General features: G+C 37.6%; 1 protein-coding gene across 1 annotated transcript; it reads right to left on the minus strand.

Moving 5' to 3' along the window:
* Positions 1-223: 223 nt before the first annotated feature.
* On the minus strand, positions 224-13,610 carry LOC140148296 (uncharacterized). The gene is made up of 6 exons (XM_072170193.1): positions 13,377-13,610; positions 11,334-11,393; positions 9,206-9,361; positions 4,007-4,147; positions 2,950-3,004; positions 224-2,277 (listed from the first exon to the last, which is right to left on the minus strand). The coding sequence occupies exons 1-6, from the start codon at positions 13,608-13,610 to the stop codon at positions 1,835-1,837; spliced, it is 1,089 nt and encodes a 362-aa protein (XP_072026294.1). The 3' UTR covers positions 224-1,834.
* Between the last annotated feature and the right edge of the window lie 9,246 nt (positions 13,611-22,856).

Raw genomic sequence — 22,856 nt, forward strand, 5'->3', positions numbered from 1 at the left:
TCGTGCATAGCAATTCACGTGTATCGATCCCGTGTATTCATTTTAGTGTCTCTGCTGCACCAAATAATTATTAGCCAGGCGGTGTCGGTGTGAGGCGTAGATCCCGGGGGGATGGGGAGATAAATCCACCCAATATTTTGCCAGGGGTATGGTCCATACAACCCCCCCATGTTGACACCTGCATGTGGGTTTCTGACCAAATTAACCTCATATTTGGCCAAAGCCCAAATTTTTCGCGCTTCGCACGAATTTATTCCACTTTTGCACAATATTTCATAAGTTTAGCGCGCATTTGTACCATAAACTTATTGTGTCGCCAAAGGGTGCCGGATTCACCATATTTCAAGAAATTTTTTCCAACCCCATACCCCCAATGTCAAAAGGAAATCTACGCCACTGCTCACAGTTAACCGCCACCAATATCAAAACGAAATGATTTAGGAGCCAAATGATCAAACACTCAACATAGGTTGACCTGAGACTTTTCTTGTTTTAAAGCACTGAACCGTAAACACCTTAAAATGGCAGTACGCCCTCGAACCTGAAAGTTACAATATGGTAGGATGAATTTTGGTAATATGACAACAACAAAATGTCATATTATGAGAGAAAATATACCATTGCGAAGCATCAAATCGCAAAATTTACTTTTTTGGCTATATAACTTTGTCAATTTCAGTGATTTTAAAGCAATCTTTTCAGGCGTATTAGTGGTGTATAGCCTTATGTTATAAACTGAACTAGCACAATTTGGCGCTATAAAGGAACACTCCGACAACGACAACATTATGCCTTATATGTTAGAAAACCAATCATTAAGCACGAATCACATGGCTTTATTTAAAACAAACTCATATTGACCATAAATCAAATAAAAACACGCGATACTCAAAATTCCCGCGCCGAAATTGTCTAGGGTAATGACGCCATGCTTATTTGTGCTCAATTGTCGTCAAGTCTTCATTGTGTTACTGGGACGTCATTGCCACAGGCAATTTCATCCCCGGGAAATTTGAATATCGCGTTGTGAGAGACGGCTGTTTTTTATTTGTTTCTAAATATTAACATTATGTTAATATTTGTTTGTTTTAAATAAAACCACGCGATTCGTGCTTGATAATTATTTTTTTAACATAAAAGGCACGATGCTGTGATTGCCGGAGACTTCCTTTAACCGCAGTGTTGGCACTAATTCACCATATTGTCAATGATTTCTAAACGTTTTGTTCTGGATCGATGAAGTTGTTAAAATAACTGACACTCTATGTTCATATAAACCAATACATCAAGACGTGAATAGTATTTTTGATAGGTTTATGGTCAGAAAGACAAACAGATATTGAATATGGCCGCACCAGGATTTGACAGATGAAATGATAGAATAAATAATAACCCATAACAACCACTGCATTAAAGTTTAAACTGCAGAATAGGCTGAAAACAAAATGAACTTCAAGCCCCATTAGGTAAAAAAATGCAAGATTTTTAAAAGTGCGATTCTTGTTTGCGATTCACAAATATGCAAATAGTTTTGGGCATTGATATTAACCAGATTAACTCTAACCCTAACATTGAGCTATAAATATATTATATATGATATCGATCACCACACTCGCTAAATAGCATGACTGGTATAAAAAAAATTGTCCAAAATAGCGCACACTTTTGGACCCTATGAATAACAATCTTATATGATAAATTTCCCAGAGAGATAATCAAACCAAGAGTACAAATGGAGGTCTAGTTTCCCCGCTCTAATGTCTTTAGTCTCGACACATACTGAACCACCGCTTAAGGGTCTATTTTGTGGGTTTCTGGTAGGTATATCATCTGATTAGGGAAGTGCCACTAACTTAGTGGCACTTCCCTGATTAGATGTTGTAATTACAGCTTCATCATTACTGTTATGCTCATTCTCTTCGATTAGATTTGTTGGACATGTTGGATCAATCTGGATATTTCCTTGGAGTCCTTGAGAAGGCTCCTGGACCATCCTTGGTTGAGCTGCAGTAGCGGCACCCATCGATGGAACTTGCTGATTGATGACCCCTGAGAAGGCTCCTTGCGGTGGTTGTGGTTGAGGTTGTTGATAATTGGACAAGTGTTGTGGTTGTGAAGGGTTGATGTTGGTTGCTGGCTGCATAATGTAAACTGGTTGTTGAATCTGGTTTGAAGACGGGTGGGATGCTCTAACCGGAGCTACCACCATATATTGATGAGAATTTGGCAGGATTGGATACACCGTTCCTTGAGACAGTGTAGCATGCGTACCCATTGCTGAAAAATGAAGATACCGCGAATTTTAAGTGGTTGGATAAATTGTCATGAAAATGGATTTGGGAAATATTAACCCATTCGTGAAATAACTTGCTACATTTGTCTGGTTTTGTTGTTGTTTGTTGTGCTGCTTATTTTCTTTTGTTTTCGTTTGTATTATTATGTAATTGACTCCTTCCTGACAATATATATCAGCTTAAAATAAAAAAATAAAAATAAATAAAAACATCTCGTCCTTTCTCACGTTCACTTTATCTATTAATCACGAGTTTTTATGGCATTCCTGATTTTGGAAGCCATGGCTTTCCTACATGTGTGGGTGACAAACAACATTGAGGTGGAAAGGAGAGAGGAAATGGAAAAGGGAACGGAAGCCAAGAGAATTGGAGAGAAGATGAAAAGGAGGAAAAGTGAAGAGAATAGTAGGAAGGGTAGGGAAAAGGGGAAAAGAAAGGAGAAATGGAAAAGAAGGGGAAATTTTCTTTAGGAAATTCACATTATTTTGCAAAATGGGGCTGGCTACACCACTGACCATAACATCAATAATAACAAAATAACAAGCGGGTCGTGAAATTACGAGATTATCCAAATCAAAGGAATAACAGAGCTGGAACTTTACATTAGCATTCACTCACATGTTTAATTACAATTAATTTATTCTATTTTGCGTACCTTGGGTTATATATTCACCAGAAACTTGTAACCTCGGGTTGGTATTAGCGACGGGCTGTAAAAAATGCACATTGTCATCATCAATTAAACTTCGAATCTTTGATTGAATGATTGATTGATTGATTGATTGATTGATTGATTGATTGATTGGTTGATTGATTGCTTGATTGATTGATTGATTGATTGATTGATTATTTGATTTATAGCCATTAAGTACATATAGCTCAAGCAATTTTGACATCCACATGTGTGTTCCATTATCTGCGATGCCACTAAGTACAAATGTTGCTAAAATTGACCAATATCGCCGCTATCACCATGCTCATCATCGTCACCATTATTATCATCATCGTCATCATCATCGTCGTCAACGACATAATCGTCATCATGTATCGTCGTCATCACCATCGTTATTAACATAATGTATTATCATCGGGCAAGTTATAAGGACACAGCTAATGAATGTTGAATGTCAAATCAAATACAAATCTTTCTGAATGTGAAGATGAAACCCGTGTCTTTAATAATTTTAATCCGCTCATGGATTTGACGCATGCTGGGATTTATTGGCGCTTCTTGGCTTCTCGGACCATTTTCAATACCTTTATTTATCATACTATGAAGTATTCAATACAGGGTAGATCAATACAACTAGGGAAGAAAACCCAGTTTTATGCAGAAGGAAACCGGAGAACCCCGATCTTGGGGATGGCAGTTCATGGTTTTGTATCAGCCACGCAAACCTATGGCGAATTTTGTTGGCTTGCTCTCAACAAAGTGAGACATTATCAGCGCCCTCTAGCAAGGTCAGGGCATCATTTTTATAACAATACGCTATTTACGTAAGAATTGGACACGTACTAATGGGCAATTGTCATATCCTGATTTAATAATCCTTGCCCCGATTAATCATACGTAGAGCGAGTATCGACTGGAAACCAAATACACGATAAAGTCGTCTGGGAACGGACGGGGCTCGAACCCGGGAACTCAGTGGCTCTAAGCGAAGACAGAACCACTACGCTAACACCCCCCCCCCCAACATCAAGTAACTTACCATTTGAGGCGAAGTATTAAAGCAATTGTAGCAGCAAGGAAATGTCCCATATATGGTCAAAGAAAATGATATGATGTTCAACACTAATACAGGAAGTACACAGAGGCTAATGGGTATGTCAACTACAAACATCCGTACCAACTATAGGAGTAAATAAAAATAATGTCAACAATTCTTTTCGATCATATTTTTCGATCATGTTTTCTATTGTCTATTATTGTCTGTATTGCCATGCAGGTATTGAGTCTTGCTTAATGGCCCATTCAGTGATTTGCTCATCGGGAGTATCATAAAAATCATTAAAATTCAGGTTTGGCACCATAGGTTATTATGTGCAAATGCATGTACAAAATTAATGTCACTTTACAGTAAGCCAAAAAATTAAGGTACCAGTTATGTTCACCCCTGTATATCCTAAATAAAGACAAATAATGTCAAAATTAAACCAAGCAGTCAATACTACACTCATTAGCTCTGATTTAAGACGGTATTTGTTGAAATTGGCTGAGAATTAAAGAAACGGTGATCTAAAACTGAATGAAGAAACGAAATCAAAAGCTGCACTTTTGTGTTCTAATCAATGAATAGTAGAGTAAAGTTACCACATGACCCCAAAAAAATTGCAACAGAAGGTTTTTTTGGTATTTTCTTGCAGTATAAGGTCTAATAAATAACAACTGTGACGTAATCAAAATGGCCGCCAAAAGCTGGAAAATACCCATTAATCTACTAATTTTATCCATTTTTCACTCGTTTTTGTGGGTTCCACAGGTGACAACCTTGTTCAGAAGTACTTTGCTGGATGTAGTAATGTAGTAATGAATTTTTATATTGTGGTATTCAGATGGATCAATTTGACAGCCATAATGAATTTCAAAATGGCCGCCATTTTGGTATTTTGGCTTATGAAGTCAAATCATGCACATTATTGTAAGGCGAAACTTAAGGCGTTAGATTTTCTAAAATAGCCAATATCCTTTGCACCAATATTCCCATTCCAACTTATAGAGAGGTAGGCATACGAACCACATTAGTAACAAGAGGGAATTTCAAAATGGCTATGTTGGCTTATTGAGTTAAATTATGCACGTATAGTAACTTGAAACTTAAAGTGACAGAAATTCTAAATTAACCATATTTACATTTCAAAATGGCTGTCAGCTATAATCGCCATTATAAAACGTCAACATCAACATCAACATCAACATCATCTGAGAATAGTACTTGATTCATATTCTCACATATAGCCCATGTGTCCACATGCTTCAGTGTAATTGAGTCCATTCTTTCTGCAGCTACATTTCATTGTGATGCATCATGTAGAACAATTGCATCGAATCATCTTCAGCAATGATTCTGGTGCTGGACTTCTTTTCATCATGAGTGGAACAAATTTGTCATTGAACAATCCATCCCCAGTCAATTGGATTCATACCATCACTTGTACACATCCACTGGTTTCTCAGGTTTCTCAGGTTTAACGAAGTTCTTTGCTGTGCAAACTTTTTTTGGAAAGAAAACGGTAGCATAAGGATTCTAAAGACTCTGATTGCTGACCATTGAACAGGGATTGTTTTGCAGCCTTCACTTTCTACATATTCTTGATCCATACTGGGAGTGAAAAATGCCTGGAACAAGCTTGTAATACAGGATCACCATTGATAATGTTGTGCATGCCTACCTCAAATATTCTTGAAGTAGTGTCGTAACCTGAAAACGCATGGGCAAACAACAAAACCAAACAAATGTCATCACTGTGTAAGCGCTTCGGAACATTGATATCATACATTTTTGTTTTATTCTGGTCAGATCGAAAGTACAGGTCCTTACAGTCCTTTTCTGCATAACGAAGAAGTAATACCAACAGATCTGTGTCTTCACCAATTATAGGGTTGTTGACTTAAATGATGCCATCGTGACTGCTGCTTTCACTATATCAACATCTGCATCTCCTTCAGCGTGTATATATGGTATCCTTTCTGTTGCATACGGTCCCCAATTAGTTTAATCTGTCTGTTTAATTAGTGTCTGCTTGTTCAGATCATTTGAGAAGAAGGCTTCTTTCTTGTCAGCAAATTGCCAGCATCTGATATGTCTACCTTATTTGCAACCCGACTCTTGCGGCACTAATTCGTGTTATCCTTTGTGCTTGGTCCACCAGTGTATCTATCAAAGACAACCGTGGCCTTGCCATAGTGATCAAATGTGAAAGATGCATTATTATCAGCAAGGGAACTATATGTGCTTCCTTCTGTCCACTTCAAGCGATATAGAAGAGAACCTCCATCAAGAACATAGTTATCAGTCCTTGGAACTGTCTCAGAGGCATCAGCCTCTGATGAGGACCCATGCTCCTGTATGGCGTGTAGTAGTGGTGCTTTATCTGGCTTATGTAAAACATACGTTGCCTCAAACAAAGATGGTGGATATGGTGATAGTTCATGATAAAGCACCTTATCTCAGCACAGATCTCCAGATTGTGAGACAACCAGGAACCTTTAAAACAACAGAGCTGCATGGATCAATGGTTTGGTCATCAGTGACCTTGACAGTCCGAGCAGATGCAAGGGCCTAAAGTCTAGCCTTCCGTTTGTAGCTAAATGAAAAGACAGCATGTCCTTCCATTTTGTTTGACTGTATCTTTACCTACTTTGAACAGGTTTTGCACATTAACATCCTCCTTGCCACTGATTGGACTGTCAAGATCACTGATGACCAAACCATTGCACCACTATTACAAGCTATACAGGATCATGTGACTCACTTATCGGAGGCTGATGCCTCTGAGTCAGTTCCAAGGACTGATCACCATGTTCTTGATGGAGGTTCCCTTCAGAAAATTATGCATCTTTCACATTTGATCACTATGGCAAGGCCACGGTTGTCTTTGATGGATACATGGGGGACCGCATGCAACAGAACGAATGCCATGTGATCCACGCTGAAGGAGATACAGATATGTTGATATAGTGAAAGCAGCAGTCACAATGGCATCATTTAAATCAACAACCCTAATTGGAGAAGACACATCTGTTGGTATATACTGCTTCATTATGCAGAAAAGGACTGTAAGGACTTGTACTTTCGGTCTGACAATAATAAACCATATGTGTATGATATCATGGTTTCGGCGTTTACTCAGTTATAACATTTGTTCGGATTTGTTGTTTGCCCATGCGTTTTCAGTATGCGACACTACTTCAAGAATATTTGGGGTAGGCAAGTCTGTATTCAACAAAATAATCAATGGTGATCCTGTATTACAAGTTTGTTCCAAGGCATTTCGCACTCCCAATATGGATCAACAATATGTATATTTGTATAAAGTGAAGGCTGCAAAGCAATGGTGGCCATGTTTAATGGTCAGCAATCAGAGTCTTTGGAATCCTTATGCTACAGGTTTCTTTCCAGAAAAGAACTTTCTTAAACCTGAAAGACTTCCACCTACAACCTCTGCTGCAAAGCTTCACTCCAGGAGAGTATATCTGCAGGTCATGCAGTGGATGTGTATAAGTGATGGTATGAATCCAACTGACTGGGGATGGATTGTTCAAGGTGACAAATATGTTCCACTCATGATGAAATTAAGTCCAGCACTAGAATCATTGCTGAAGATGATTCGATTGTAATTGTTCTGCAGGATGCATCACAATGAAATGTAGCTGCAGAAAGAAGCATGTGGACACATGGGCTGTATGTGAGAATATGAATCAAGTACTATTCTCAGATGATGATGATAACAACTCATTGCAACATAAAGTATAATACAATGTGGTCGATGTATACTACTGTTAACAAAGGCATCACATCGTGGTATAGCAAGATGAAATTTGTGTACTTCAAGAATATACTGTAAGCAGTATATTGCTTTTTATAATGGTGATTAAAGCTGACAGCCATTTTGAAATGCTATATGGCTGCCAAATTGGTACATATGTCTACTTAAAAGTATAATGTTAATGGTACCATTGGTGCATAGCACGTTGGTTATTTTAGAATTTCTGACGCTTTAAGTTTCAAGTTGCAATACGTGCATAATTTAAGTCAATAAGCCAATATACCAAAATGGCGGCCATTTTGAAAAATTCACTCTTGCTACCAATTTTGTTCGTATGCCTACCTCTATATAAACTTTAATGGGAATATGAGTGCAAAGGATATTGGCTATTTTAGAAAATTCAACGCCTTACAATTACGTGCATGATTTGATTTCATATGCCAAAATACCAAAATGGCAGCCATTTTGAAATTCGTTATGGCTGTCAAATCGATCCATCTGAATACCACAATATAAAGATTCATTACTACATCCAGTAATGTACTTCTGAACAAGGTTGTCACCAGTGGAAGCCACAAAAACAAGTGAAAAATGGATGAAATCAGTAGATTAATGGGTATTTTACAGCTTTTGGCGGCCATTTTGATTACGTCACATTTGAACCCCTCGCCAAGGTTCAATTTTTCTAAACTTTTGATATGTTATTTATTAGACCTTATACTGCAAGAAAATACCAAAAAACCTTCTGTTGCATTTTTTTTGGGGTAAGGGTATAGCTGTGTCATATTTTGATCCTACTAGAAAGCACGAAGCTGATTTTAACGTGCTAATCAATGGAAGCACAGCGCTAGTTTTCTTGTTCACGAACGCTTTGTGTACAAATCAATAGGGCACTTAATGCAGAAAACTGCAACTTTTACATAGGTATCTTCCTTGGGTGTTTGGGATCGCCGTGTCTTTATTTCTTGAACAATTTCAACGAATGAGGTCTTAAATTCGAGCTAACAGATGCAGCTATTGGCTGCTGGTTCCAATTATGGCATATCTGTCTTTGTTTAGGATATACAGCAGGTGAACATAACTGGTACCTTAATTTTTTGGTTTACTGTATTTTTCCCCATTGTTGAAATCAATTGCCGAAAACCATACCATGGAAATCGCCGTGCAAATGCTGCTTGTTGACTTTAATCAACTAACGGGTTTTTATTTGCTGTTTGCATGTTTATCTTTTTTTTTATTTCATTAGTTATTTCATTTTATTTCATTTTTTTTTTCATTTTTTTTTTTCACTTTCATTTAGTTATTTTTTAATTGATTCGTAAATTAACGATTATTTGATAAATTAAATTAATACTTTATCATTAATTAACTTTTAGCTAATTAATAATGCGCCATTATGATCTTGTGACATTAGCACTTACGGCTGGAGTGCAATAACTTTCCCAATCATCAGGAAAAGGTTCACATGAATAACCATCATATCGTGCATCTCGCGGGGTGACAACCATGGTAGTAACGCAAAACAGCTGAAACGAGGCAATTGACGATAGAATCGACATGACCACAAATAAAATATTCTGAAAGGAACGATAACAATCAAATTTGGGTAAGTGCACCACAAGAGTGCTATGTTTTCGAAATGGCAATCGAGAGAGAAGTAATAAAAGCAACAGCATGTCATATAGATGAGTTGACCCCAATGTTTATCAACAAAGGCAAGGGGCTGGTATATCGATATGCTTGAGTGAACTGCATACAATCACTACACTGTTTAATAGCCTTATTGTGATGTGGCGGGAGTTTTAAAACCAGGAGCCCAGAACAATATAAGATGCACGCGCATACTGCCAGGCAAAAAAGAATGGAAATTGTGATGATGCGTGCGAATACTGCTAGGCAATGACGTCAGAAGTCAATTCATCTATACGGACAAACATAAGCACACAGGAATTCGTTGACCGTCCATGACCCACCAGCATACACAAATAATGTTTTTAAAACGTTATAATCGTGTTACAATTGCGTTTTGGTACTGGTCAAAATAGTTTAATAACATTTAAATGTTGGGTTAAATAAAGGTCATGAAACACTTTTTTAAAACATTTATATTTAAAAAAAAAAACCACTACAACAACATTTTTTAAATGCTGTCAAAATGTTATTGCAAAATATTTTTGCAAACATTTTTGTAAAATATTTTGTCGACACATTTGTAGACTATGCCATAGTCGAATTTTATTAAAAATATGTTATTATTAGTCATGATGAACCCATTTCGTTGAACTCAAAATTATACTGATGTTTATTAAAATTAAAGCCTATTCAATAGTAAAATGGTCATAAAGAGTTAAAAATATCAGATGATTAGTGACAATAAAAGTAATTGAATGCAACATTATCTTGCATAATTATAATGGCTCACTTTAATACTGAACAATTCTGATTTTGGAATCTACCAGTTTATTGATAGCGAACCCCGAAAATCCGACTATGGACTTTGAATTTTAAGCAGAACTTTACCCCGGGACTTTGCTCTCTAAAACACACTGTCAAGCATACTTGTTTATCAGTCCATTAACCACAAGTACTAAGCATGGTATAGTACAAGACGCGCTAGATGTTTGATGAGAGATTAACTTTCGCGTCGACACAAAAGCGCCGCAAATACCACAGATAGTTGTGTACGGTGTAGTTAATTGTAATGACGCGGGCCCGGAAGATTTAAACCATAGCGAGATACAGGCGACCAATCACAAGGCAGATCCATTTAAAGATGCATTACATCATGGCCAATTTTAGTTGCCATAGAGTCCTGTGTTAAAAATCTTAGCCGCAAGGCAAAGTCAGTAGTCCACTTGGGAAGCTAACAAACAGAGGGAGTGCAGTGACTGAAAAGATCAGATACAGATGTGAAAATCTATCAGTTGCACATAAATCAATATAAATCAGAGTTTTATGCTTAAATGTAATAGCCAGAGTATGCAAAGTGGGCAAGTGAACTACGGAGAAGTCTAACACATTTGCAGCAATGTTTTCCGAATGTTATTAAACGTTTTGTACCCTTTATAAAACCCGACATTCTGTCAAACGTTTTGCGTTTGCTGGGCATTAAGGGCTCTGGTGTGAACGTTTCGACAGTATCCATGAGATCACATGAGGCATATCGAATTGAATTCTGAATACGAGGAATGTCCTTCTGATATCAAATATTTTTATGAAATGCGCGATATAGTACAAATTTTATGACAAGCTATTAAAATTGGATATTTTTTGAATTTTTGATATTTAACACTCCTCGAAGTAAACTTTCTAAATCTAATGATATGTACTTAAAGTGTATGTAGCTGGGATGAAAAGCCGACGATCAATTGAAAATTTTGACCTTTATTGAAGATATACATTTTTTCCCCAAAAGACCTAATTTTATTTTTATTTTATTATTTTTTTTGGTGTTTTGGGGAAAATCCATATCTTCAATATGAAAGGTCACAATTTTAAATTTAATAAATACATAATTATTTAAATGTATTTTATAGTATTTACACTTACCAGACGTAAGTTGACCCTTTTGTGTACGAAAATTCCCAGAATTCCACACGGCAACATAAACTGTAATATTATATAGATACGATAATCAATAATCCATTCTTCGTAAAATGTATAGGCCTACAGAACAGTGGCGTAGCTGCCGGGGAATTTCACCTCCCCCCGGCAATTGCCTTTTGGGCCCCCCCCCCTAGTGCAAGGATAAAATAGGAAAAAGGAGGGAGAGAGAGGAAAAAGAGAGGAGAGAGAGGGGAAGAGGAAGGGAAGAGAGATGGGGGAATCCATACGATATGCAATACCATACGATTATTATAAGCCCCCCCCCCCCCCCGTGCAGGGAAAAAAGAGAATGGAGGGAGAGAGAGGAAAAAAGGGAGAAGGGAGAGAGATTCAGAAAAAGGAATCCATACGAAGTTCCATACGATCATTACCAATATAGGGCCTACTTGAAGACAAAGAAATAGAAAGCTTTTGCAATGCTAATTGCACAAAAGCACCTATAGGAGCAGTATATTGACTAATAAAAATAAAACAATAAAAGGGCCAACCTAAAAGAAAAGTCGAAAAAGGTGGTCAAGAAGGCTGTGTACGACATGTTTCTTGTATTGCATGTCCCAACCGAAAATGGTCAGTATCGACACAAAATTGGCCGATTTAGACATTATACCATTGAGCTATTTCAAACTTAGGGCTGGATTTACCATTAGATCAGATGGGTCCGGACCCAGGCCCCTAAAATTGCCTAATGTATGTTCCCCAAAACAACATGTTTTGGACCGAAATATGGTAACATTGCAAAATTTGGCCAAAATTTTCTGAAATTGGAAATTTTCAGCGCGATTCGCGCATTTCTATTAAGGCTAAATTAGTAATAAAAAAGCAAAGTAATAAAAAAGCAAATATTTTTCGTGGAGCACGCAAATTCTTTGAAAGGGTAATAACCCAGTTTACCATTTTCCCTCTTGGGCCACTGTATTGCAAAATTTAAACTTATTTCCTTTTTTTATATATTTTTTTTTGGATATTTTTACTCTGAAAGTACACTTTCTTTTCAATGGGGGTGCGTCGCACCACCCGCACCTTCCCCCATTTTTGTTTGGTGGATTTGGGCCCCGCCCCATACATGCTTGCCCCCCCTCCCCCCCCCATGGAAAAAAATCCCAGCTACGCCACCGCTACAGAAAGTAGATATGAACCTCTTTCAGGTTAAATAAAAAGTTATTTACAAATTTGAAATTATTTTGCATCTCAAACAAAATGCATTGTTGGTTCTAACACCATGGTAGATGATATCATTATCAATCCCAAATACCAAAACTGTACATTACAAATAATATTTTTCAAATAAAATGTCACGCCTTTAAGGCGTGTGGGATGGCATGACATGAGCCATATTTTAAAAAACACTATAGTGTACTACTGCGGTACTATAAAACAATTGAGCGCCGCCAAAAATGGTCAAGATCAACTGAGTATAGATTTATGGATTGTGATGAAACTTGGTGGGTGTGATCACACTTGAACAATTTTCAAGATCACTTCAAGGTCATCTGAGGTAAACTGGATATAGATTGTTGGAATAGTGAAACTTGGTGGACGTGATCTCCATTGAGTTTTTTGTTACATTTGTAAATTTAGCACACATTTTAAAACTAAATTCAGCTTTCAACATGAAATAAAAAAAATCTTGAGCATTTCATGGTATTTGCCAAAATTTCATGGGTTGCATCAGAGAAGAATATTCTCATCTTCTCTGGTTGCATTTACCAATAAATACCAATATTTTCCACCAGTTACTTATTCACACACAAAACAAATTACCAGTATTCCAGGCACTAATTAATTAAAAATTATGAAACATGATCTTCAAACGTGGCTGTCTTGCTTATTATTGTTTGCTTTCTTGTTCAGCATGATCATCTCCATATTTTAAAGGGTCCACAAAAATTGAAAGGGCATTTAAAAGAATTATATTATAAAAAAATCTGCGTTTTTTTAATAAAAAAACAGATACCTCTATCCGTCATTATTTAGTTAGATACTCACTAAAAGACCAGTCCATATCGGGTCGCCGATATAAGACCAGGTTGCCTTCAGTGCCGCAACAGCAATACCTAGAATAATGGTTCCTGCTGCAAAAACGATGGTTGCAATGGAGAGACACTTTATGCCGGGAATTGGCCGGACACTACTTGGATTACGTTCTGCTGGTATCATTGGTGCGGTATCTGGCAACAGAAATGGATCTGATGCAGGAATAGGCGCCGTAGTACTAGTCATCTTTTTCTCTACATGATATACATTTATTGACAAAATAAAAAGCAACAAGTTTAGTCCAAAGAGTTCAAGATAATTACACCAGCACGTAAATTGTTCATAACAAATGTTTTATGCTAGCGCAGGTCGTTGTAAATGGTACTTTATCTGATTATTTAAATATTGGTATACCCCAAGGTTCAATCCTGAGACCTATTTATATTAGTGACTTCCCAGATATAAATGATAACTGCAATGTAATTTAGGGAAGACAGGTTTTGAGAAAACAACTTCCATTAAGGGATCTAGAATGAGCGTTTATGGCGTTTCGACAGTATTTTTTGTGGGATATGAGAGCACCTCAGACGTATCGAATTGCATTCTGAATACGAAGCATGTCTTTCGATATCAAATAATTTTCATTTTTGAAATTACGATATAATATAAATTTTATGACAAATTATTAAAATTTGATATTTTTCAAATTTTTGATATATAACAGTCCTCGAAATAAATTTTATAAATCTAATGATATATTCTTAAAGTGTATGTAGCTGGGAGGAAAAGCCGACGATCAATTGAAAATTTTGACCTTTTATATTGAAGATATGGATTTTTTCCCAAAAAGACCTAATTTTTTTGGTGTTTTGGGAAAAAAATCCATATCTTCAATACGAAAGGTCAAAATTTTCAATTGATCGTCGGCTTATCATCCCACCTACATACACTTTAAGTATAAATCATCAGATTTATAAAGTTTACTTTAAGTACTGTTAAATATCAAAAATATCAATTTTAATGATTTGCCATAAATGTGTATTACATTGCGAATTTCGAAAAATCAAAATTATTTGATATCAGAAGGACATTCTTCGTATTCAGAATGCAATTCGATATGTCTGATGTGCTCTAATGTCCCACAATAAATACTGTCCAAACGTTCATACCCCTTCCCTTAATGTTTTATATATTTGTTATATAGTATATATAATATATACCTTTATGGTACCTTCGCGCGGCGCGCACTGGCCATAAGTATTGTAACATCCTAAAAATAGAGGTTTTCTGTTAAAGAAAACAGTTAACACTCAAATCGGATCCTATGAATTCTACATTACGTAATAGACTTCAGGGTTCTTTCAATAAAACAGTTAGTCACAGTGCAAAAGTGTGTACAATTTCGTGGTATATAACATCCCTAAGTTAATATACAAGAGTTAATGGCGAACGTGCAAATATCGTTTAACTCGGAGAGGGGAGGCTTTTGATCCAGAGAATATACAGAAGGCTTCAGTATTGGGGCCAAATGGTGTATCTGGATCCCGAAACTTGTTTGGGTAAGTTCAGTGTACAGAAAATAATTAATGGAGAAATTTGAACAGGAAATAAGGCAGCCACAAGTCTTCAAATGATTACGAATGAAAAAAGACTGATCATAGTGCAGTTATGTCCACGGCAAATTCACCGCGACCTTTCCAGCCATAAACCTGCTTAGTGAAGATTAAACCGAGATATGCAGTACTAAACCGTTATAGTAATCGATTGTCCAAAGCAAATTTATTACCACGTGATAATATTAATCCAATGAGCGATCGAATTGTCCGCTACGGTCGACTAATCCAATCGATAATGTCGCTATTGACATGTACGGACGGAGCTCCACTGACCGAGTTTGGGGGTATTTTTGACTGGTTTGCTGTCATTTACTCATCAAGGCGGTCCCCCGTTATTACAAGGACTATGCTAATGATTTAAAGATTCACAGGTAGAGAATAAACCATACTTGATTCACAGAAAGTACTAAATTTGTACCTATTACGGTTTTGTGACACCAATCTTCCAAATACGACCCAGCCTGGGCTGCCCAGTGGAGCAAAATGTGCATTGGAATAACACGGGAGTTTGGACAGATGGTAGGATTTCTTTCTCATACAAATGTATGGTCCCCCGTTATTAAAGCTTGTACCGGGTTGAAAATTCAGATATTTTGAAAAGAACATGTAATTGAAACATAGAGCAAGTACTAAAATCATAGCTTTTATACTTTTTGATATATGACGCTAACTAGTTCATCTCCTATATCTACAACACAGCGCTACCAGTAGGGGTCAATTGCCTATTGTGAGTGCCCCTGTGTTGTGTGCATACATGTAGTTGCGTGAATACGGCAAAAGGATTTATACTCTCGTCATGAACATGATTCTCTTTGTGCCACGATAGCACGTCTTATTTCAGTTTCGCAATCTTTAGAGGACTTCTACCTTCTTTCTTTGTGGTTTTCTTCCGATAACCACTTCTGTATGTGCAACTTTCTGCCATCAACGTCATCTTTACACCTTTGCCAAACCAAATAAACGCTTTGGCTCCAATACCGAAGTATTCTGGATATTCTCTGGAGTGGACCAAAAGCCTCACTCTCTCGGCGTTCGGTGATTTTTGCATTTTCGCCATTTTAAGTGCTCGTTACGCTTGGGTATGTTACCACCAAATCAAACACCATTTTGTGACTACCGAACTGTTTCATGGAAAACCCTTGACCTCCTTTTACATTACTGTGTAAAATAGAAAGGACCCGATTGAGTGTTGCCTCATTTTTAACAGCAAAACTCTATAGGGATGTTGCAAGTTATGGCCAGCGTGTTTGTACTTTGCAAATATAATAAGATGATCATTGCTAAAGCCTAATTGGAGTCTAGTACTGCCTAAACTCGGAAAAAATTTCCGTGTATTTCTTTTCAGTACATTGAAATATTATTATTAGTAGTATAAACGTGGAACGAGTAAACCAATACAATCCTATTACAGTTGAGTGCACTTCCAATGCTGCAGATAGCTGGCCACGTTCAATGTTATGGGCCATATTTGTACTCACAATGCCGTTGTACTGATCTACATACGAAGCTAGTGTTATACACGAAAGACATACAAAACGGTGAAAATCTTACCAGTTACGTTATTTTAACAGAAAGCCTTCATTTACTCAGATATGAAAATGTATACCATTAAATGGCGGAAGTTTGCCAAATGCAAGTTCAATTTGCAATGAGGCGGAAGTAAATGAAAGTTTACTTCCTTTACACGACCAGTATGCTTCTACTATATTTATAAATACGTATTTATAAATACGCACATGACCGTAAGTCTCGAAGTGACCTTCTACATAGCGGGTGGTCTTCCTGTATATTTGAATCCAAAGGCGGTAAACAACACGAGACTGACTTTTTGTGCGGCAAAATATTGTTTATTTTGTTCAACTTTGTGATTATATGGCGGGTTGACCCTGAATTGACACTTAATTTAGGTGTAATGTATCTTAGGTCCAATCTCTACCATGGAAAGTTTGCTATATCTTTCTAAATATAATGATTGTTTCTTCTAGATTTGGGTTTTAGCGTTTCACATTTGAATGAACTAATGTTTAATTGCAATATTTCGAAACCACAAACCAAAACTGGGTGCTATATTGCTGTGATGTACGAGATTGGGCTACGAGTATGCATTTTACCAAGTTGGTAATAGGAATTTGCTTCATTTTGCATATGCATGACTTTCAAAATGTGGCTATTTTTAGAAAAAGGATGATGTTGTTCAAGAGTTCAAGTAGATATAAAATGTGCTGGATTATTTATGGGTGGAATTTGCTGTAATCAACGAAATCTGGCGAATGGCTCATTTTTGTCAGATTGGCCCACAACATATTCAAATTGGTTAAATTTTGACCAAAATATGACATTTTCTTTTGAGTTAACACTTGTCCAATTGTATTTCCCATATTTACCAAATGGCAATATATATTGTTGGATTGTCAGAATGTTCAAAGTCGTGTCAAGGTCATTTCAACTGAGCATTGATTGCCGGATTGTCATAAAACGTAATCACAACAAAAGCATTAAAACCATCAAAGTCATATCAAAGTTAACAGTAACTGATAATGGATATTTGGATTGTCATGCATCGGTTAGTGATCACCCTTGAGCAGCAAACATTCTTAAGGTCGTTTGAATATAGATTGTTGGATTGTCGTGAAACTCGATGGATGTGATTTCCATTGATCCCTTTGTTACAAGTATGGATTAAATGTAGACCTATTTAGCAAACATTTTTCAATTTAGCTTTCAACATGAACATATATGAGAATTTCTAAGTATGTCATTGGTTTAACGATATTTCCCACCAGGTTAGTTGGTAAGTTAGTGCCACAAACAAAAAATTCCTAGCATTCCAAGTACTTGTCAAAGCAAATTATTATGAAACATGAACTTCATCCATGGCGTCGTCTTTTTTAAAGACAGTTCTTGTTGATAACATATTACAAAATCGGAATCCCATGTGTAATAATTTTTCTATTCAATTAAAACTTAAATTTGATGATATTTATCTAAACAGTTCCCATCCTTTTCAATCGCATGAGGATTTGGTCTCGCTTGCTGGCCTCGGTATGTCGTGCCCATGGGTCACGCGCGTATTTATAAACATGTATTTATAAATATAGTCGAAGGTAGCTGACGATTAGGTTTACAAGTTTAAGAGATGAGTCATAGTTGACCGTTTGTGGGCGTCACAAGATATTGTCCCGCTATTAGCTTTTGTGTTGACGAAACCATTGCTGCCTAATAGGCATTCTTAGTCAGTGGGAGTGGTCTAGTTCGTAGACACATTTCTGATTGGACAATCGCATGATTTCGGGTGCCGTCTATCAGGCCGTAGACGACCCCACGTCATCATGCGTCTTGATAATGCGTAACTCGCGTGTAGAGGTGCGCGTATGTATCGCGCTGGATGCGTAGACTAGTGCGGAATACGCGAACGCGCTAGCAATACTCGCAACAGAATACGTGAAGTTGTAAACAAGTTTCGTTCATTTTATAATGAGGGGAGTTTGTATGACGGTAGCTTAGTTTTTGCTTAAAAAAATTGTTTACAGTTATTAAAATAATATTTAACTGACTAAGAATGAGAATAAACGATAGGAATTTTTATTTTGCCTATCCTCTACCTATGATAGACGACAGGCAGGTCCAATATTTTTATCGTAGTGGATACCGGCTGCGCCGGCATCCACTACTCAAAATATTGGACCTGCCTGTCGTCTATCACACGGTAGAGGATAGGCAAAATAAAAATTCCTATCGTTTATTCTCTAAATCAAGATCCAACTTAATCGAGGACCCGTGTGGAGTAATGTATTATTCAAAATGATGGCCAATATCATGACAAAACGCTTATTCAAGATTAAGAACTCCAGTTTTTGGGCTTGGGGTATCAACGGCGTAGCCTGATTTATTGGTGGGGAGGGCAAAGTGGATTAAAGGTGAAATGGGAAATATGACGATGCCAAAAATTAACAAATCCTAAAAACTAAAAATATCGCGGCGGCTAGGATCCCGGATGTGGGCAAGGGTCAAGATATGTCCCACCGGTGGCTACACCAGTATAGGCCTACCCGGTATTATCAAGTACGAAATTATACCGTACTTGGGGACTCGGCGTACAGCGGTGGTTTAAATCTCCTTCAAGAGGTGGCACCAAAATGTATTTACCTGGGCGGTGGGTGGGAGAAGTATGTCGGGGAGATAACATTATGCAAATTTGCATGTGGTGATTGTTGCCCAAAATTGTGATATCCCAAGTAGTCTCTTCCAACACCACATATCAAATCCTGGTATCCTTTTCATATCTACAAGGCACACTCATATCTACAGCCCAAGTCTTACTTCCATAAAACGACGTTGCACCTGGTAAGGCCATCGTGATTTCTTTGCACGACTCACAATGGCTCTGGTGATTCCCAATAATTATGCCAGATGCTTGACATTGTGTTACGGCTGATGTTTTTGCCATTGTTAATCTCCATCTGGTATACTCTGAGCTTCCAGATTCTTTTACAATTACGGTTCCATGAAAACTGATAGAATCCACTCGATCAACTTCAGCAAAGGCCTGCTATTGTCCTGCAGTTCACTTCCTCAATCATGACAAATCGTCAAATGGTCCTTATTCGTTGAGATATAGAGTCCATGTTCTTTCCTTGTATTCTTAACTCTGACATTAAGTTATTGCAATTCTTCAGCCATGCTTGCTATCAGCGTTATTAAACATAATTTTATTTTTAATACTGATAGAATTATGACATAATCGAAGACTGGTAATTATTGTCAACCCCTGTCAAGATGTTTTTGCCATGGGTCTTCATCACCATATTTCTCCTTGGAACTCAGAATGTGAATGGATGCTCTGCCACTGATGACATCACCGTGACATCTGTAATTCACAATTCCCCAGGACCAAGCCTCATCCAATTTCAAGCGTATCAGTTCAAACGTAGGATGTCAGCTCCACTCGCCTATTATAATAACTGTAGTGCTACATTCCAAGTAGACTTAATTGTCTACGGCGATGTTGAACCGAACCCAGGACCTTCATCAGAAAACAACCCGGACAACAATCACGAACTCAAAACTCTATATCTAAATGCCAGAAGTGTAAAATCAGTAACTAAGAAAGCAAATAAATTATGTGACTTTAGTGTCATAATGTGCAAAAAGATCTTTGACATCATCATCGTCTCAGAATCTTGGTTGCATGATGAAATTCTCGATGCTGAAGTTTCTCATCCGGACTACATTCTCTATCGCAAAGATAGAATTCCAGATAACAAAAAGTGTCGTGGTGGAGGTGTATTATGCAACATTAAAAAATCTGTCATGACCCTCCGTCGAGAAGACTTAGAACCACCGGAAGGTGAAATTTTGGTTATTGAAATACGTCCGAACAAGGGTCTCTTCCAACTTTGACTCTGTCTATGCTGTGGGTGATTTCAACATACCCAAAATTGATGGTTGTAGAAATTTCCAGAATTTACCACTTTCCGACACATCATTTCTTGATGCTGTTAATTCATATTGTCTTACCCAAGTCAATTTTATTCCATCTCGGGTTGACTGTGATAACATTTTGGATCTTATTTTTTTTTTCACGCCTGATAAACTGTCTGATGTTGTAACCTCTTGTGAATTTTTTCAAACTGATCACAAGCTTTTGGAATTTACTATAAAAACCAAAGTTGTTCGCTTAAAACCAATAAGCAATGTTTACAATTTCAAGAAGGCAAATTTTGACAAAATTAGAGCTGAGCTGAATTGTGTTGATTTTTCTGAGGTTTATAATGCCATTGACATCAATTCCGCATGGTCTAACTTTATTCATATTTTTGTTTCCATCCTTGACAGGAATATACCTAAGGTCAAAGTAAAAGACAGCACAAGTCCTGCCTGGATTGACTCAGAGGTTCGGCATCTACAGAAACAGAAATACACTGCGTGGAAACGTGCAAAGAAAAGTGATTCGGCTAACCACTGGGCCAAATTTAGGAAATTGCGCAATCGTCTCAAAAACCTGATCTCACGCAAGTATGATGATTACATTGCCGGGTTTAGTTCAACGCTGTCTGACAACCCAAAGCGCTTTTGGTCTTTTTATCGATCCAAAACGAGATCTAAATCCTTGCCTCAGTTTGTGAGTCACAATGGCACGTCAGCTTCCACTCCCAGTGAGAAAGCCACACTTTTCAATAACTATTTCTTCTCTGTTTTTACTCAACCTAGGGTCCGTGCTAGTCTTCCTACAGTTTCCATCGGTCACCATGATCTTTTGGGTACTACAGTAATTCAGGTAGACGAGGTGCTTAAAATCCTTAAAAAGCTTGATGTATCAAAGGCTATTGGTCCGGATGGATTGTCACCTAGAGTGCTTAAAGAATGTTGCCATCAAATCGCATATCCTTTATGTTATATCTTTAATGTATCTCTAGCAGAGGGTAAACTCCCCAGCCAGTGGCTTGATGCTAACGTTGTCCCTGTGTTTAAGAAATTTGACAAACAGCAAGCCAGTAACTATAGACCTGTCTCATTACTATGTATTTGTGGTAAGGTTATGGAGCGTGCCATTTTTGATATTATTTTTCCTGTAGTCAAAGACCAGATTTACCATCTCCAACATGGGTTTATTAAGGGCCGCTCCACAGCTACTCAGCTTATTGAGGTATTCCATGACATTAACTCTGTTCTTGACAACTCTGGGCAAGTCGATATGGTGTATTTGGATTTTTCCAAAGCTTTTGATAGCGTTTCTCATGACCTCCTTGTTCACAAACTCAGTTCCTTTGGTTTCCATTCCGATCTTATTTGTTGGTTTAGAGCTTACCTGACAGGCAGACGTCAACGAGTTGTTGTGGATGGTACTTACTCTGACTGGCTGCCTGTGGTTTCCGGTGTCCCGCAGGGATCCATCTTGGTTCCCCTCCTCTTTGTGTTATATATCAATGACTTGCCCAGTGTTGCCAAGAATACCAAAGTTGCCCTTTTTGCTGATGATGCTAAATGTTTTTTGAATATTGACAGTTTAAATGATTGCCAATTGCTCCAGAAAGAAGAGGTACCTGCTTGTAAGAATCCAGCAGTCGAGAGAAACTGGTATACTCTGAGCTTCCACATTTATTTAAAATTAGAGTTCTAGGGATAGCGTTGAGGTACAGAGTCCGTATTCTTCCCTTATATTCTTAACTCTGACAATAAGTCCTTATAAGTTTTCAGCCGTGCTTGCTATTGTTGTTTAACAATGATAGAATATGTCATAATCTAGAGCTAGCAATTATTGTCAAACCCTGATCAATGAACATCAACACCGTCAACAGTTCACCTTAGAATCTGTTTGAGAAGGCTCTCAAAGATGTGGCAGAGAAGATTGCTAGTAAGCAAATTCCCTGTGGAATGCCCAGCTGGGTGTTAGACAAGATTCTGAAGCTGAGAGAGAACAGAGATGCAGCAAAGAAGATGTACGTAAGAATCCAGCAGTCGAGAGAAACTTGGATTGGAGTGAGTCTTTACATATCTGACAAATTTGTTTCGCAAACAAAGCAGACGGATGATCTATATGAAGCTGATAAAAAGGGCGACTATAACACCATCTGGAAAATCCATTACATCTCTGGTAAGAACAGAAGATCTAACCCAATGTGAAGAAGCGTGATGGATAAGCCCCTCCAGTGACAAGGAACAATTAGCTGACTGGAAAGAGTACTTTTCCACCTTGCACAACAATGACAAAGGATCACTAACATCAAATCTGCCACTACCTGCATATCAGTATATTTCTGATGAGGCGCCTCGCAGTGTTGAAACGAGAGTGTCATCAGAGCATGAACAGTGGCGGCACCAGGTTTTTTTTTCTGGGGGTATTGGGGGTTAGGGCAAAGTGAATTTCAGGGAGGGG

Source organism: Amphiura filiformis, chromosome 3 (genome assembly GCF_039555335.1).
Source record: "Amphiura filiformis chromosome 3, Afil_fr2py, whole genome shotgun sequence".
NCBI classification, from domain to species: Eukaryota; Metazoa; Echinodermata; class Ophiuroidea; order Amphilepidida; family Amphiuridae; genus Amphiura; species Amphiura filiformis.